The 18,094-nt window shown below is 50.2% G+C and overlaps 4 protein-coding genes across 4 annotated transcripts, besides 1 other annotated feature; 1 reads left to right on the top strand and 3 right to left on the bottom strand.

Annotated features, from left to right (window-relative positions):
- Positions 1-111: 111 nt before the first annotated feature.
- On the bottom strand, positions 112-3,093 carry NFIA_022130 (plasma-membrane proton-efflux P-type ATPase; the record flags this gene model as incomplete). Its single annotated transcript, XM_001265398.1, has 4 exons — positions 112-161; positions 216-2,310; positions 2,370-2,600; positions 2,662-3,093. 4 exons carry the CDS (start codon positions 3,091-3,093, stop codon positions 112-114), a joined length of 2,808 nt encoding a protein of 935 aa, XP_001265399.1.
- A 1,049-nt stretch (positions 3,094-4,142) lies between these two features.
- On the top strand, positions 4,143-6,120 carry NFIA_022120 (uncharacterized protein; the record flags this gene model as incomplete). Its single annotated transcript, XM_001265397.1, has 7 exons — positions 4,143-4,145; positions 4,236-4,327; positions 4,396-4,657; positions 4,749-5,154; positions 5,212-5,606; positions 5,706-5,871; positions 5,927-6,120. 7 exons carry the CDS (start codon positions 4,143-4,145, stop codon positions 6,118-6,120), a joined length of 1,518 nt encoding a protein of 505 aa, XP_001265398.1.
- Positions 6,121-6,292: 172 nt separating this feature from the next.
- On the bottom strand, positions 6,293-8,078 carry NFIA_022110 (origin of replication complex subunit 5 family protein; the record flags this gene model as incomplete). The annotated part of the gene is made up of 3 exons (XM_001265396.1): positions 6,293-7,453; positions 7,529-7,906; positions 7,992-8,078. 3 exons carry the CDS (start codon positions 8,076-8,078, stop codon positions 6,293-6,295), a joined length of 1,626 nt encoding a protein of 541 aa, XP_001265397.1.
- A 925-nt stretch (positions 8,079-9,003) lies between these two features.
- Positions 9,004-12,876, bottom strand: NFIA_022100 (putative RNA-binding protein; the record flags this gene model as incomplete). The annotated part of the gene is made up of 6 exons (XM_001265395.1): positions 9,004-10,118; positions 10,182-11,130; positions 11,282-11,528; positions 11,768-12,201; positions 12,360-12,473; positions 12,565-12,876. The coding sequence occupies 6 exons, from the start codon at positions 12,874-12,876 to the stop codon at positions 9,004-9,006; spliced, it is 3,171 nt and encodes a 1,056-aa protein (XP_001265396.1).
- A 5,186-nt stretch (positions 12,877-18,062) lies between these two features.
- Positions 18,063-18,094: part of a mobile genetic element that runs on past the window's edge.

The following is an 18,094-nucleotide window of genomic DNA, read 5'->3' as shown; positions in this document are numbered from 1 at the left end:
GGAAGTATAATTGTGAGACCACTGCATAACAATGTCTTCCAGAAATGCTACAGTGGTGCTGCAGAAGGGCATGAAATGGTATGCAGGGAGAGAAATCGAGCCTAGACAGTTTCAAGGGTTGTTCTTCTCATGCTGTGTTGAGACCCTTTGAAGCGAGACCACTGGTTGGAGTTAGTCTTATGCACGATCAATAGAGTGGCTGGTGGTAAGCTTACCGAAGTCCTCGAGAGATCTCTGTTTCACGCTTCGGCTAAAGCTTTTACCATTCATGAGATTGTCAAAGCCCGTCGAGCCCTGCAGCAGGTAATATAGACCACCCATGATGCAGAAAACACCAAACGAGAAGACCCAAATACGGACAACAGCAACGATCGAGGTTTGGCCACCGACGAACCAACCGAATATGCAGAAAAATGTAGCGACGAGATCGACAGCTAGAATGGCTCCTGTCAATTGCCAAGAAGGAATTGATGACCAGAAGGGCCCGTTCGCGCGGGTGATGAAAATGAGCCAATTCTCGGTCAGTGATATCTCTAGGAACAGGACCTCGTCGCGTTCTCCGAAATTCTGGATGATGCCACCTTCTTCGCCACTGTTCATGATAGTGGTAAGCGCAACCCACGTCCCTGCGGCAAGTACAAGACCAAGAAGAATAGACATGCCCCATAGCTTGGGGAGGTTCCACTTCACAGGGGTCTTGGAGTACGGGGCGTTATCGTAGGCAATGGCAAGTGTGGCAATATCAGCAAAGATGGCGATGAACACAACGAGCTGTAGGTTGAGACTTTCATTCAAGATTGCAATCCACAAGCCCAGAAAAATCTCGAGGTGCAACGACAAGGCTATCCGATACACCACATATGCATACATGCGGTGAAATATCTGACGTGAAGTCTTCAATGCATCAATTATGGCAGACAGGCCGGGAGCAAGGAAGACAATATCAGCAGCAGAGCGTGCCGCATCAGAGGATCCTTCAACGGCAATACCAGTGTCAGCTTTCTTGAGCGAAGGAGCATCGTTGACGCCGTCACCCGTCATTGCCACAAGGTATCCACGTTGCTGTAGAATCTCCACAACATTGTATTTGTGCTGCGGGAAGACCTCCGCGAAGCCGTCGGCAGCTTCGACAAAGTCATACACCTCTGATCCAGGCATTGTTCCTCCACCTCCAAGACCGAGCCGCTCCGCATTATACACATTGGTGCCGAGCCCAAGTTGACGCGAAGTCTCTCGAGCAATTCCCACCGCATCACCGGTTAGCATTTTGATCGAGAGCCCCAGACTCTTCGCCTCACTGATGGTTTTCGCAGTGTCGTGCCGTGGAGGGTCGGAACATGGCATGATACCGAGGATCTCCCAACTGCCCTGATCGCGTCTGCGAGCAACTCCAAGCGAACGGAAACCGCGAGTTGCAAATTCAGCGACTTTGTTCTTGTATGCAGTATCAATCTCTTCTGGAATAGGATGGTCCTCCTCGACGGTCTTGAGAACGAACAGAGGCGCGCCTTTGACACACGTCATTCGGCGACCTTGGGGCGACTGCACTACAGCCGTGACTTTCTTTGAGACAGGATCAAATGGATGGAATTCCAGCACCTTGTATTGCGTAAGCGCAGCTTTTGCACGCGGATATTGTCTGAGCGCTTTGAAAAATGCTTTGTCAATGGCATCCATGCCCTTCTTCTTCCTCGAGGCGGCCAAGCAAGCAGTCAACATGAGGTCGTCCGGTTCAACCCCAGCAACAGTGTACGGCTCCGACAATGATAGCTTATTTTTTGTCAGTGTGCCGGTCTTGTCAGAGCACAGGATCTCGACACCAGCCAAAGACTCGATCGCCGATAATCTTTGCACAATGGCCTGTTTCTTGGCTAGGTACGCAGCACCTACCGCCATTGTAGTCGTGACAACGGCAGGGAGACCGACAGGTACACCGATAATCGTAATGGCCAAGGTGAACTCGAGTATCGTAATGATGCCATTTGAGCGGTAAAAGGACGAAACCCACACAACAAGCAAGGTTATGATGACTAGGACAAGGAGAACGGCGCCGATACCATTGAGGACTTCAGTGAAGTGACCTGATCCAGAGGATGCAGCATTAACCAATGCGGCAGCCTGTCCGACGAAGGTATAATCACCAGTGGCGGTAACAACAATTATTGCTCGACCACGCTTGACGGCAGACGATGCGTAACAGGTATCTCCTTTGTGTTTGTCAACTGCCAGAGATTCACCAGTGATCGAAGATTGGTCCACCTGAATAAGGTTGGCCGACACTATCCGGCCGTCGGCTGGTACAATTGTGCCCTTCTCGAGTCATCAGAGCTCATCCTTCATCTGAAGTTGGAGCTTTGGTAGTACGTTACCTCCTCGATTCTGACTATATCTCCAGGCACGATCTCCGAGGCGTCAATTTCAGTGAACTCTCCTTCGCGGCAGACAATTGCTTTGAGAGCGAGTGTTTTCTTGAGCTCATCGACAATGGACCCGGCCTGAAATTCTTGAATAAAGCCCACAGATGCGTTGAGCAAAAGAAGCGCACATATGACACCGAAATCCACCCAATCTCGAAGCCCGGCGGCTAAGATAGCAGCACCCTATGCTCACAGAGTCAGTCGCCATTGAAGGGATGAACATAAGTAGCATGATGGTTCATACCTCCATTACAAATTGGACAGGTCCAACGAAGAAGGACAAAAATTTGAGCAGAAGGTTTTCCTTTTCTTCCTTCATCCGATTGGGGCCGTACTTTCTCCGTCGATGCTGAGCCTCGATTTCGCTGAGACCTTTTTCTGGGTCTGTCTGTAGCATCTCATCGGAAACACGACGGGTAATGACACCTGTGTCAATGGCTATATCTTCATCCATGTCAACGTCACCATCCACTGTTTGGAGATCGTCAATGAGAGCGTCCATGTTCTCCTCTTCGATATGTTCATCATCGTCCTCGTCTGTAGGGATCGGCTTCTTCTTCTCATTGCTGGCCACAAGAGGGCTCTTGGTGTTCACACCACTGAGCCTCCGAACAGGTACTGCGTTTTCCTGGTTCAGAAGGGCCCCAAGAGGGTCCCTGCCGAACTGACCAACCATTGTGAAAGATAATACAGTAGAAAAAGGTAGACAGATTGAGACGTATAACGTATAGAAGTATACAATATGACTCGTGGAACAATCAACAATAGACCATAGAGAACCATCTGTGAAAGACAGTAGAAGCAGATGTTGACGGTGTCACCCAACCGAGTGATTACACAGCGAGGGATTGATGGCGGAAGGCGCAGACAACACATTCAGGGAAGGAACCAACCTTAAGCAATAAAGGAAGGGCCTCATCATCTCCTTCTTCGCAGCGTTCAGTCAAAGGAGGTAGCAAGTGAGGGTTTAAGGAAATGGGTGAGGCAGGAAAGGATGGGGAAGATGAATCGACCGAGTGTCAGGTGTTTCATTACCTCCTCATGAAGACCCCCTATAGCCATCTGGTTTCTGTGTCCAGTTTTCATTTATATCCTACCACCTGAATCTTCCGTCATTACTTTGAACTCCACATATACACGGTGCCTCCATTGACGATCTGGGTGGGGATATAGGTTCATCCTCAGCCTGGAAGCTAAATACTCTGTGGTCATCGCCAGCGACCGATCAGAGAAAGGGAGGTACGACCCGATGAAAAGCTTTCCCTTCATGGATCGCGTTGAGGAATAGTACTGATGCCTTCATCCCGCCAATTGGAGATCCCCTCAAATAACCTCTGCTTACATAACCGGGTTTCTGTTGTGGACGTCATTGCGGCCCCAGGGCACACAGCTGCCTCTTGATGAATCTATATCAGAGAAGCTTCACGGTCGGCAAGTAAACTCGAATAAAGAGATTTCCGGAGAGAAGTACATGCTTCTCTTAGAGTCAAGTTACAACAAAATTAACAACGCAAAAAATCCACTCCCGCAAATTTGCACTCCATGAGAACGCAATCCCTGTGGCTTCGGCGAGCTCAGCTCACCTTCACTTGATAATCTTCCTAATTAGGGTATATTCAAAGAGATTTCTCTGCATAAACTGGAGTCCTAATTCTTAGGTCATAGTCCTGGCCCTTGCTTATCCTTGGCTCGGCACCATGAATCGAGAAATTCCAGGGTTCTACTATGGTACGTGAATGTTCTCTCATTATGGTCTACAGTCAAAGGTTATGTCTGCAAGCTGGGGCTCTTGGCTGGAACTCTCATTGATCTAAACAGATCCCGACAAGAAGAAGTATTTCAAAATCCAGGCTAGCCATAAAGCCGCCGCAGGAGCACAGTACTCAAAAGATGCAGTCAAGAGGAAACGGGTAGAGCATGAGGTTGTAGACTTGAACTTAAGCTTCCAAAATGGACCACGGAACTGACTATTTGCTAGAAACGTCAGAGGAAAGTCCACCTCGCTCGGAGACTGGCAAAGGAGAAAATCAGAAGGTCACCGTTCGTGCGAAGTCCCCTTCTTGGAATTGAACGAGAAATTGGAGCGCAGCAGATATCAAAACCCTTGCGACAAGAGCAACAAGGTCTCACATATGCTAGCCAAATCAGTCGAAAACAGCTGCACCGATTTGAACCGTGGCCAAGTGATTATACCATTAAGCATGTGCTACGCAACAACCGCTCTGGAATCCTTATTGCCAGTGAGTTCAAGCCATGGCCTCGTATTTTCATTCCCGGCGCTAATTGCTGCCAAAGGTGGCCACCGTGGTGGTGAATCTTCGGTCTCGTAAGTTTGATGCTGTCATATACTGTTTGACGCTTTCGTTCATTGACACTTCCATCAGAGTATGCTTTCCAGACACCGACCAAGAGATATGGACATATAATCGGACGATGGAGCGAGTGCTCTTCCGAGAGCCGTACAGAGTATGTGTTTATATCGCTCTTCCCAAACGATTCAGTGATGTAAAACACATGCTTATACGCCATCGTACAATCTCAGCTCTCTTCTATCTCCTTGAGCCATACCGGATACTTGCTGTAAGTCCATATAGAACCCACCAAGGGATCAATCAACTAACAAGATTAGAGCCACAATGGATAGTGGTCCAAATGGCGACTCGTTTCTCGCGCCTCGCATGTTGCCTGACCTCGGTGAAGGCGGCGATTATCGCTGGCCTGCTTTCTGTACGTACATGTGCCCTGTTGGCAGTGTTTAGGGAGCGAACGTTGATTGACGTTCATCCCAAACTAGTCGCCCATCCAATTCGCATTCGTACTGAGTCATCCTTGTGGTGCTCGTCACCGTGTCCAGAGGGAGACAAAGCACTCTTCGCGATTGGCACTTCCGAAGGTCTGTATACTCTAGAAGGATTGGGAAGTTATTGGACTCTATCCAAGAAGCCGTTCGCCAGCGATGTCTCCAACGGAAAGCCAATCATCCATCGACGTACAGACTCCTCTCATGCACTTGTTACTAGCGTTGAATGGCTGTCTTCGACTGTCATCGCTGCTGGTCTGAAAGACTCAACCGTCTTCCTTCACGATCTCCGCAGCGGGGGAACTGCAACGCGTCTACAACACCCCCATGCAGTCACTAAGATCAGGAACCTTGATCCTTATCGGATCGTTGTGGCAGGGATAAACTCGGTACGCACTTCGGCCATGTCCTTGTCTTTGCATCGAAAGAATGACGATTACACTTTCCTCCCGTTTCAAAAGAAAGCAAGCTAATAATGTTATCTATAGCTTCAAATGTACGACATCCGGTACGCACCTAACGGTCTACAGCGCAATCCGAGACCCAATCATCCCCGTCACACTTCGACTCGGCCATATCTCTCTTTTTCCGACTTCTCACCGGAAATCATCCCGGATTTTGATATCAGTCCTGAACTTGGGCTTCTGGCCAGCGGTGAGGTCACTGACCTTTTTGAGCTCAGGCAAGCCTACTAATCCTGCGTCAATAGCTTCCGACGAGCGCAAGGTTCAATTGTTCTCCCTTCGTACTGGAGAACAAGTCTCTTCCCCTCTAACGAAATACCAATACCCAAATCCTATTTCCTCGCTACGGTTTGAATCGGGCGATGGATCATTGCATGGGCCTCTGACCCCCACTCTACTGGTCTGCTCTAGTGCTACGGTTGACGAGTGGGTTTGGTAGGTAGATTCTCCGGATATTGGCATTCCATGACGGATATTATGAGCCTAGAACTAGGCCCTTTATGTTTGGAGTCATCGCATTGTCATGAGTTATGATGTAACATCACTTCTGTGAATATAAGCCAGCAAATTGGGACTCTAATGAATGGACCCGTCTAGTCGATTGACAGTCTTCAATCCAATCCACCTGCTAGCCATTCACCAACTTCCACTCCGATCCCCTTGGCCATCTCCCCAATCCAATCGCCGGAGACATTAACACACCATTTCTCACCAGCATCAGAGGTCGTATTACCGCTGCCCGAGCCCCCAGCACTCGCCCCCATGCGACTAGAGCTATCCCGACCCGCCGCAGGCACGACCAGCCGCAGACGTCGGAGAGTAGCCAATTCCGCGTATATCGCGTCAGCTACAGCCGTCATACGGATGGGGTTCGCAGGGGGATTCGGATCGATAGCGTGGTAGATAGCTATTAATCGTTCCAGGGGAAACGGACGGGCAGTGAGGATAGTCGACGGGCCGGTGATACCGGGGGCGCCGCCGGAGGTAGTAGCGGAGGTGGTCGCGAAGGCGGACTCGAGCGTGGACTTTGTGATGCGCGTCTTCTGTCGCTTGCCCTTCTTGCCTGGGGTGGAGGCGTCTTGGCGGGCTGCGCGGGCGTCTTCGGCTTGTGCCTGGGAGAGGAGTTTCAGGCGTCGTCTGTGATGGGCGCGCTTGTTGCGTGCCGATAGCGAGGACGAGGAGAATTTGGAGAAGAAGATTGTGTCGAGGCGTTGCGGGGTGTGTGAGGCGAGGTAGGCGGAAGTGAGGATTAGAGTAGGGAAGTAGGGGAGGGAAGGGAGTGGGGAGGGGGCAGACGCTGCGGTCAGCGAGGGTTTGAGGAGGATGGAGCCGGCGCCGTTGGTCGTGGGTGCTGAGTCCTCAGTGACGATGTGGTGTACCAGCGCTGCTTCGCCTTGCTGGCGGAACAGCGCGCGGTTCTTGACCAGCAGCCGGGAGAAGTCCCATCCGTTGCCTCCCGGGGCTGTCTCGCCGGTGACGATTGGCGAGACGAACTGCGGCCAGAATTTCTCGCATATCGACCGGAAGGTAGGTATCGAGCTGGCCGTGGGCCCGACCAGCGAGTCGTAGACGGCCGATACGAAATGGGGGTATAGCTTCGCGGCGGTCTCCTGCGGAAGTCCGTAGACGGGGGGTGATTCGGAGTTCAGGATGATGGCAATGGCTTCTTTGCGCGTGTATGGAGGGAAGCTGATATGCGGAACAGCGGCAGACTGCAAGAAGAGAGGGCGCGGTGTCGAGCTGAGGATCAAAACGACACACAGCGAGGGGATCTGGTCAACGCCAAAAGAATCGAGTCAACAACCATCGTCCACAACACTTGATTCTCTCATAAACAAGCGACTTACCACCTCCCCAAGCCTAGCCAGCGCAGCAAGAAGCGTCTGCGGCGCCTCCCGCTGCCTATCGATCTCATCTAGCACAAGCACAAACTTCTCTGCCTTCTTCCCGGCATTCGAAGCGAGGCACTCGGCAAGCAACACCGCGAGCGTACTAACATGCTCGCACCGGCCCTTTCCGAACTTCTCCCACTCATCCTTAAGCCCCAGTGCCTCCAGCGTCGCCCAAAGAATCTTCGTCAGCAGATGACGACCCGTAATACACTCTGTGCTCCGAACAATGGCGTGCGGCACCGCAACGGCTGAGAGGACGGCGCGGACGATAGTTGACTTGCATGTCGCGGAGATACCGTGGACGACAACAGTAGAAGGACTAGATATCCCAGGCTAGGAGGCAATGTTAGTCCAGATGCAATATGTATCCCATTACTTGGCGTGGATAACAAGCTCAACGACATTGTAACAAACGTACTCCAAGAAGACAGGCGAGCTGCCTGGTCTGGACCTCACGACACGGCCATCGCTGGCTGATTGACCGGAGATTGTCCGCGCGGAGCATAGGGGTAATGGAGAATAAGTGAGAGTTGCCTACACTCCAAGCTCTGAAGCTAAGCAATGAGGTGTATCCCGTTCGTAAATAATGTGGTTGTGTACCTCTCCAGCTCACTGGAATTAATTGATTGGGAAGACGCGCGCGGAAGCCTTTCACATGCCAAGTCACGTGGATTCCCGTACCGCTTATATGTAGACGAGAGACAACTCGAAGATGGTGTCTTGTCTACAAGTTTGTACATGGGAAATTGTGATTGCAAAGAATATGCCACTTAAAAGTATGGGTACATCTATTCTACCGAATGTGCTATTGTGACAATCATGGAAGAAAACGGCAGCGATCAGAGATAAGACAACAAAAAAAACCTGAACTGGCAAAACAGATAGAGAATGTTGCCCGGGCCATATTTCCTTGCTGAGAAACGAAGCCGGCTCAGGGACCAGTCTCACGGCAAATCCAATGACTGCCCTGCCCGTGTGGTCGGAGGAGCCAGGCTCCCTAACCAGCAGCACTACCAAATCTCGATTGATGGTCCATATCACAAGTGAAAGGAAGGAAAATGCCAAAAAAAAAGACAGATCTGGAATGGAAAGAGCTAAAAGCACATGTGGGGTTCGTAAAAGATGTTGTATGCATGTGACGCAAGATTGCAGTAGCAGAGGCCAATATGCAGGATAGTGTTGCAAAAAGTACAAGGCATAATAATAATGCACGCGTATGCATCGTCATCAACTGCATCATATCATCAGGAAATAGCACAAAATGCAGATGGATTGCATGGAGGTAAAAATCTTGCTGTGGTATCAAAAGCCATGTTCCCCAAGTTGACCTTGGGTCAAGGTGGCCGTAAGTTCATCAAGATCGTAGCATCATCTCAATATGAGTACAGTGTGCCCAGCAAGAACTGACGACCCGGGAGACAGCGTAGCGATTAGAAGTAAGCGTACAGCTGGCTCTGAGCCCCGAGATTGCCGTTCGGCTGCTGAGCAGCAGGGGCATAAATGCCGGAAGAGTTATCGCTGGCACCGCCGGATGTGGCGTTGGAAACAGAGCCGGAGCCAGAAGCGGGCATGAAATTCTGACTTCCAAAATGGGGTCCGACAGTGGGAGCAGGGAATGAGTTGTGTTGATACAAGAATGGCTTCTGTGGGCCTTGCAAAGGACCCGGAAGCTGGGCAGAATTCATTTCGTTCGGGGTGACCTGTCCGCTTGTCGCGGCGCTTCCCCTACCAGAGCCTTCGGATGCCATCATTTTGCCGGCAATGCGGCGGCCATGAGGAGTCTGCCGGATGGAAGGCAGGATTGGGCGAATAGCGTCGACGATACGAGCTCTGGTTTCCGGGTCTGCGAAGTCCATAGCAGTCTGGACGACGTAATTGGCGAAGGAGTCGCGAAGCATCTTCTCAAGCTCAGCTCCTGCCAGCATTTCATCGATCATCTGGCGTCTCATCTGGAACTCGGCGGTACGCAGGCACTTCTCGATCACATTGGAGCTGAATTTTTGCTTCGACAGAGCCGGGATGTTGCCACGGAAAGCTTGGCAGAGAGGCTCCGTGAAATGAGGCTCCGCAAGATCCAAAATGTATTGCACGACGTAGTTACCAAATGGATCCTGGACCAATGCAAAAGCATTGGCCGTAATTTGAGCGATCAAACGGGCCCTCTGCTCGCCAGAGGCGTGGTCAATGCAGCGCTGCAGGACACAGCATCCGTGACGATGGGTGCCGACAACCACACAATTGCCGCCAACGGCGTCGTAGATGAACTGCGCGTCTTCAGCAGAAAGACGGTTCAGGCACTTCTGGATGACATGGTTGCCGTTCAGGTCCTGAACCAGCTCCACAACATGATCACGTAGAGCCTGGATGACCGTCTGGATCTGTTCGGGGGTTGAGATGAATTCAATCATCTTCTGCAAAGCTCTAGTGCCATGCTGGTTCAAGGCTATCTTCACAAGTTGGTGGGCAGCGTTATTAATTAGAGCGGTTCGCTGCTCGTCATTAGAGTACTCGAGCAGTTTCTGGCACAGGTAGTTGCCGAAGGGATCTGTTGGGACAAAGTTAGAAGACAAAAGTTTCTTCGGATGCAAGTAGAATAAGCTTCACGAACCAGTCATTAGCTCAACAACGTGCATATTAGTTTCGTCGAATATGAATTGAACATGTTCAGGGTTACGTTCCTCCAGCTTTCTCTGCAGATACCTACAGCCATGCTGATCTTTGCAAAGGGTGTACAGCTCGCCCCGATAATGCTCCAGCGGAAAATTGGTGAAGCGAGACAGTTGGTTAGAGTCTCCGTCACCGCTTCTGCGAGCAGCAACGCCTTTGGCTTGACCTTCTGCCAGTCGATAGTTACTGTAAGGAGGATAAGCACCGTAGGGGGCGGCGGGGTTGAAGTTCTGGAGTTGACCGTTAACCTGGACAGGGTTTCCCATGTATGTTTGGATTCCATAGCCGTAGAAAGGCGCTGGGAACGCAGTCATCGCAGTCGGAGTAACCGTATTTTGGTTTACGGCGGCAGCAGTAAGCTGTGGTCCAAAAGGAGGAGCACTAGCCTGCAAGGTCGTCTGCTGATTCAGGGAGTTCTGAGGCTTGGGCTCATCATGTTGCGCGGCGTCCTTCTGCTGAGTGCCAATGGAATTAGTTGGAAGCCTGCCCAGGTTGGTGTTGTGTTGCTGGAAACTCTCGGCATGCGCCTTGGGGGGCGTAATTGCAGGGTTGAATCCGTCGCCCTTGACAGTGGGAACGTCGTTCGTAGAGTAAGACGTCTGGAGCGAAGTTGGACGACTTGAGACAGCTGGACCCATACTTCCGTGGCCTCCCTCCTGGCTGTGGAAGAGGTTTGCTTCCAGGGAGTGTCTCGCAATGTGACGAGCAGGATTGGACGCTTGAGCGTGGCTCTCGCTAGTAGAGTTTCCGAGCTGATCAAGACGGAACATATTTAGGGCGTTCTGCGGCATGCTCTGGTGGGAGGAGCGATGGCGGCTGTGTGAGTTCCAAGTCTCTGGGTTAGGAGTACGCGAATTTGCTAGATCCAACGCGTCCGAGTTTGCAGACAGCTAAGGATAATGATCAGCAAAGCCGACCAGATACAAAACGACAAAGAAAAATAGGAACCACGGGGTGTGAGCGGGATCAAAGAAGGAACTTTGTGTGGAAAAAGTGAAAGTAGCAAAAACCCATGCACACGATAAATCACTGGAAACTTACCAAGCCAGAATCGTTCCTGCGTGACAGTGTAGGAAACTTGTCGTCGGGATCTGTCAGTTTGAGGTAACTCTTGATGTCAGGGGTAGGGATTCGATCCTCCTCTGTCACAGTGGCTCTGTCGTCCTCGTTGTGGAACAAATACTTCGCAGCAGAGAAGGAGTCCAGGCCTGAGGCGTTGCTGAACGCAGCAATATTAGGACGAATCTGTGATCCTAGACCAGTGGAGGGCATTGAATAGCGGTGGATTCTGGGGTATAAGAAGTCAGTCAGCTACCCCAGATTTGACAATCATGCAGGAGGCCATGGACCAATGAGCGTTTGTGAGGGATCGCAAGCGAGAGGACGCTAAGCCAGCAATACGTGAATGCAGGACATTTGCCAGATCTTGTGGAGAACCCAGAAGAGCTTATCCAAAGCAAGCTTTTTCAAAGCAACCCAGCAGCAGCAAAGCAAGATGTGTGAAAAAAGGGGGAATCAGCTACTTACGAAGGTCCAGGACGAAAGGGAGAAGCAGTTTCTTGACCAAAATCCTCCTTTTCGGAATTTCTACGAGATCCAGGAACCGAATGAACAGAAAAACGATTGGTAGGTGTCTGAGCAGAGCTGTGTGTTGTTTGACTTGGCGGAGATGTAACTTGAGAAGGTGCGAAGACGTTGAAGAAGCCGGGAGAGGAGGTCACGCTAGAGGTAGAGAAGCGAGTTGGGCGAGTGAATGCACCAGCGAAGCCATTTTCACGGTACTCCGGGGGAGTGGTGGGCTCGCTGACTGGTCCCGACAGCCCAGCTTTGGCCAAGTCTCTGGCCAGCTGATCCATCTCTTGCTTCTCTTTCTCGTGCTGCATGTCCAGCAGCTTCATGTCTTCTTCGAACCTTCTCCTCTGCTCCCGCATATACTCTATATGCTGACGTTTCTTTTCGAACTGGAACAGAGTCAGAACCATATACAAGTAGAGACCAGGGTATCGAAGCAAGCACGGATTTCAAAATGACATCATCCCCCAAGGTATGGAGGTCATGCGCGGGGTACGATGACTCAACGTGGTCTGGTCAATCGAGGTCGGGTGAATGAAATAGTAACCAACAGTGAATGACTACAGTAGCGGGAGGGGTGCGCGAGGGGTGCGCGTGGGGCACGTTCAATAGGGGGATGCAGAACAGACAATAGCAGAGCGCATGGGATAAAAAGCAAGCACTACAGGGCAACTCAATTCATATCGAAAGGCCAGTTGCAACGCTGACCAAACTGGGTAAAATACAATAGCCTATTGATATGGGAAGCTTACCGATGAGAGCAAATCTAGTGGATCGGCAACTTGAGAAGGACCTCCAACTTGGTTCAAGTAGCTCCACGAAGAGAGCTTACTCGAGTCCGTGGTAAATCGTCGTTGGAGGTTGGCGCGCACATCGCCTGACGGCCGCGGGAAAGCCGAAACGAAATTCGTATGGCCCGGAGAGAGCGAGTTATACCCAGGGAACGCGGACTCGGAGGGAGGAGATCGTGGGGAAGGGAAGCGCAGCTCATCGAGGCGTTCACTCAGCCCATTCTTGAAGGCCATCTTGGGCAGGATAGGGCAGGATTCGCGGACTAATTCCATTCAGGGGTTGAGACAGGTTAGAGCACAAGTTATATTCTGGCATTTTTGGGTAACACGAGAGATTTAAGGAAGCAATATCAACAACTGGGACCGATTGCCATCTAAGCAGACGACGGCTTTGGGCATAACTGCCAGGAGACCAGCGAGGGAGACATCGGTTGGCGGTGTGCTTCCTCGGACAGCAGCGTGCAAAGTAAGGAGTTTCAGAGGGGCAGAGGGGTTATTTCGGCGGAGCAAATCTTCGGGGGAAAAAAGGCCACGACTCACAGACAATGAACGCCTCGAGAGCCTAAATCTCAGTATGGGGAGGAGCTTCCGTCGATAGTTGTCTGATAGAACAGGGGGAAAAGCGATCGTTTTGTCGCTTTCAGGCAGTGAGTTGGATTCCCGACAACGTGGTCCTAAAGGGTGCGGAGATCTCGATCAGTGGTGCTTGAATCACAAGGCGGGTATTGGCACTCCTACAGCTGCTTTATCCGTACTCGCTCGAAGAACCGAGCGGCAGGAGGCGACGAGGATGAAACGAATGAACAATATAAAAAGAGAGTATATCCAAAACCACAATGACGAAGGGGAAATAGATGTTATACAGATGATTTGGAGTGGGAGGAAAAGGGCAGAGAGGAACCAGTGAGCCAGAGTCGGCGGGAAATGGGAGGGGAACTAACTAGAGACAAGCGGGCGGCTGGGACTTCCAGAGCGGGGAGTTTTGAATACCTATCTAGTCAGAACAGAACCGATTAGTTTTGAAAAACCGACTCTTTGAGGGGATTTTCATTTTTACCATTATTACTATTATTAACGTTGATTTATTCTGATTTGTGCCTATTGATTTGGTTTGATGTAGACGCAAAATAATCTCCAAAGGTATCTTCAAGCTCTTCGCCGCAATTGTCAACAGCGATAACGCAGCAGGTCATCACCATCAAGTCTACTACTGGCATACTTAGTTGGAGCTGCATATCCCTTGGGGTCTGTGAGCTGGAACATCCTAGCTCTTCTTCTTATTTTTTGGAGATCTTCATTGATCGGATGATAGATACCTATGGAGAAGTACCTCAAGGCGTGTTCGTGATCATCCCTCTCTTGGCCGACAGGCGAAGTCGATGACTTTTCCATCGCCAATTCGCCATGCAATTAATTAAACGAGATCCTCAGCCTTTTCAAAGTCCAAAACCAAGCAAGCACGGTGATGAGGTGTCATCTCTGTTGATGACAAGCCTCGTTGAGACAATGATTATCTTTCTGACGGATCCAAAATGAATGACTCCTGGACGGCCCTTGATTGGACCTTGCTTTGCTACTCCCTGCGCGGATTCTGATGCTACTGCACGCATTTGTTGGGGTGTGATGGTAGGCTTGGTAGCTCTCCCTAGGAGGCTGACTGGGCTTGCTGCGGCTTGTAAGATTGGTCCTTGTCTTTCTTCATCATCGGCCACTTTGAAACGACCGGCACCAGCTCAGACAAACATGCTCTGTAGCTTTGATCAGCTGCGATTGCAGAGAGTATTTGATCAGTACTCTGTAGACAGGCTCGTGCAAGGGGTGTCCTCCCAGCTGGGTTGTGCTTGTCGAGAGCGTGGGCCCCTGCACGTCTTTGTCTGCATTGAGTGGAGACATTGAATTCTCCCACAGACGTGACAGCAGATCACATCTAATCAGTGTAGGTTGTAGTCACACTTGGATTATTCCATCAAAAGAAAGACCTGACAAATCAAAGGGTATCAAGGGGAACATAAGAAAATGGTACAGGGTACAGGTACAATCGAAAAATATTGTCATTACGGTCTCGATTTCAATAGACAGACCAAGAATAAGTTTCCATTATAGAGAGATACACCTGATAGTAGTAGCTCCTTGCAAGATACAGTTCTGGCAATAATAGGTTACTATTTCTTCGAAGTTCTTCCTCGTATTCAAGGCAATCAACTCCTATTCTTTTTATTGACACTACAAGTAGTAGCAAGTCATCCCTTGTATTCTACAAAGTATTATTCAGATAAGCGCAGCACAACCACACGGAACGTGTATGTGGTTTGCCACGCGCGTCCGAATGGTTCGCGACACTGGAGCTGGGTTACCTAACTTGCCCCAGGTACCAGACCCATAGTATCTTCTCTTTGGGCGCTTTTTTTTCCTTTTTCTGACTTGGGTGTGTTTGTTTGTATTTGTAATGGAGGGAGCAATTGGGAGGTTCCAGGGTTCACTGTCGGATAGCTTGAGCGCTACCCAGGATCCAGAATCCAGAATTACGACGTCCTCCATACTCCGTGAACCCAGGGGGATATTATCGGCCTAGTACCATGGATCAACCGATTCTACGGTCAACAAACGTCGGTTGATTCGAGTCTTCTGGTGCAGAAATAAGAATACTACTAGAAGATGCCTGGGTCAGGTACGCTATGGAGAGTGCTGCATTCTTAGTCCTTAGAGACTTAAGTTCTTATTAATCTGACTGGTGCAGCACAGGAAAGGCGGTGTACAGATAGACTATCTGCAGACAAATCATCGTTTGTTGCAGATCCCAATGGATGCGCAGGTGAGCCCAAGAGCCCCTTGGTTGGAGGGGCTTAAAGCTGTTTGTCGCATCGGAATTCCCTCTTCACCGCGGAATTTCTGAGAATTACCTAGTGTAAGTAATGGGGGCAAATAGCGAGCACTGGAGTCCCGTACCTCCTCCGTACTCCATACTCCTTTTCTGGATATCGGAACTGATGGTGGCAACTGGAAATGGTGACAAAAGAGGCGAAGTTCTCCTGACTCAGTGTTAAGATCTCCATCAGATCTCCTTCCTCGATGCTACCTAATAAACTAGCCGGCGAACACTACTATTGCTTTACAGGTCAACTACATACATTATTGATCTTTAGGACAGATAATCATGTCAAATTGGCAACCAGATCCAGAGCTTGCGACTTTGAAACTTGATACTAGATCACTGGATCTTACAATCCTGTCTCTAGAAATAGGGAGGGTCAAAGCATGGGCCTGGGCCCTGCGGGCGCTACAGTAGACTCTACCTACAGACTACAGCACACACCCTAAGTTTGTCGCTTCATCTTTTCCCAATCATCCTCGTTATTGGATGTCTGGACTCTCGTCCCATTCCTCAAGTTAGTCGGAACGGGAAGTCATGCGCAGCGCATGGTCTATCTACATACCTTAGGAACTCCATCCAGAACTTCCCCTCACTGCTTTGAGCGTTATCGCTTATCAGTGGGGCGTTTCATGTTACGTTACTAACCTACCGAGTACCGACTTCCACATCAGCTGGAGTCGTCCTTGACGCTTTTACCGTCATCGATGCAATTGTAACTTTCTCCTCGACATGAAGGGCAAGCTATCTCTAGTCCATCGACATATTATCGCTGAACCTCATTCCTGCATTGTTGATGACAGCTTGAGAGACGAGGTCAACAGCGTCTCTCAGTACCCCGCCGATGATACAACAGTTGTTGACTGGTCAGAAACTAAGACCGCTCTACCCCAACTCTACTATTGCTAATCAACAATTTTGGCTCTCTGTGTCATCTTAGTGATCTCCACGCTGGTCTGGTCCAATGGCGACTGCGCTCTGATCCACCCGTCTGTGCGATTTATGTCCGTCAGTACGGCACTCGCATAATGGAGAAATGCACCATCCGTTCTCGAGACCAACTTTAATACCGTTGGATACACTTAAAACATATGTACTCGTCTTGGAAACTTCCTCTCGGAACTCGCACGTGATGAATTGGCCCGCCACGATGCGGCATGAGCTTCCTTCAACTCACGAGAATAGCATCGAGACACATGATCTTACCAATGTCCACCGCACAGTGCATCCGTACAATGGACGATGAGCTCTCGCAGGACACCGGTGGATTGCCAGGTGGCAAAAAATATTGAAGTTGCGGTCAGCGGAATCTCGCGCCACAGGCTTTCCAATTGACGGACCCCACATAGGTAATCCGGGAAGGATTGACAGGGCTCAAGACTTCTAGTGCCTTGCTAATGAGATCTTGCAAATTCGGGGTCTCTGGGCCGTTGTATACGTTGAATATCCACTGTGTGGTTGTACCCATTGCCCAGCGCTACGCACTGATCAAGTCGTCAATTGCAATTGGCTTTTGCTCCGGTTCACCGTCACGGATGGAGGCAAGCCTTAGCAGTGAAGGCCCAAAAAAGATCACTTTAAACGCCTTCCAGATTGTTGCCCAACTTCGTTAGTTTTTAGAGTTGACTCATTCTTCAACAGGAGTGGAGATGGCAGCGCTAGCTTGGCTTGAACTTGGTGTCCTGGGTGAACGTTAGCGAGTCTTAAGTCGTAATACCCTTCTTACGGCTACAAGACGTCAGGAACAGGAAACGATCATGCCACTACAGGTGAGAAAAGAGATGCCGTTTCGAAAACTTCCCAAAACCTACACTGGTTCCTACCACACGCAGAGGACACCTCTCGCCGGGTGATCATTCGACCGCCATTCTGCCGCCAGTATTCTCCAAGAAACAACTAGTCTCGAAAGCTCCTGCCAGCTCACTCTGCTTGGGCTGACAGGGCGAACGATCAGGTCAGGGTGGTGATGTTATGCGGCCAGAACCTGTCGCATTTCTTGGACGTGCATCCTGAAGTTGGGTTGAAAGGTCGTTCCATTGGCTAGTAACATAAACGGGCATCTTGAGCAAGCTAGAAACTGCAACAGCTTAACGGCAATATCAAGTTAAAAGCTACGGGAGTCTGACAGTTGGCCAACGGCAAGACCTTAATGCAGCCGGCTGTATTTGGGACAGAGTTGCTTCAGGACAAGACCATACTTCCATAATGCACTTGGACTGGATGTTCCAGGCTGTATACAAACTGAGATCGGTCGCTTAGACAGAGGTGCATGGCTGTTCCTATAGCTACGTCGCTTGATAGGGTCTCTTGTTTGATCTTAGAGGTCTTCGAGGCAGATGAATACCCAATCTACAAACAGAACGCATTTGCCCATCTTGGATTCGGGGCTTTCCCTTGACCATACCAGACTGGTGAACGCTCAACCTGGCCTCAGCCGAATTTTCCGCTTTTACCTGCCCACAGAGTAGCTAGACTCAAGATTGATCGACAAGCCATCGATGACGACTGTGAGAATGTCATCCACCCAGTCCTTAAAAGGCTGTTTATGGAGCGTTGGAAGGCGGCTGGTCCATTGGTCAATCCAAAGCCCATAAACCCTGTACTGCAAACTGCTGGTCAAGT

This window comes from Aspergillus fischeri, genomic scaffold, assembly GCF_000149645.3.
Source record: "Aspergillus fischeri NRRL 181 1099437636249 genomic scaffold, whole genome shotgun sequence".
Classification (NCBI taxonomy): domain Eukaryota; kingdom Fungi; phylum Ascomycota; class Eurotiomycetes; order Eurotiales; family Aspergillaceae; genus Aspergillus; species Aspergillus fischeri.
This window is presented reverse-complemented; position numbering and strand designations above follow the sequence as displayed.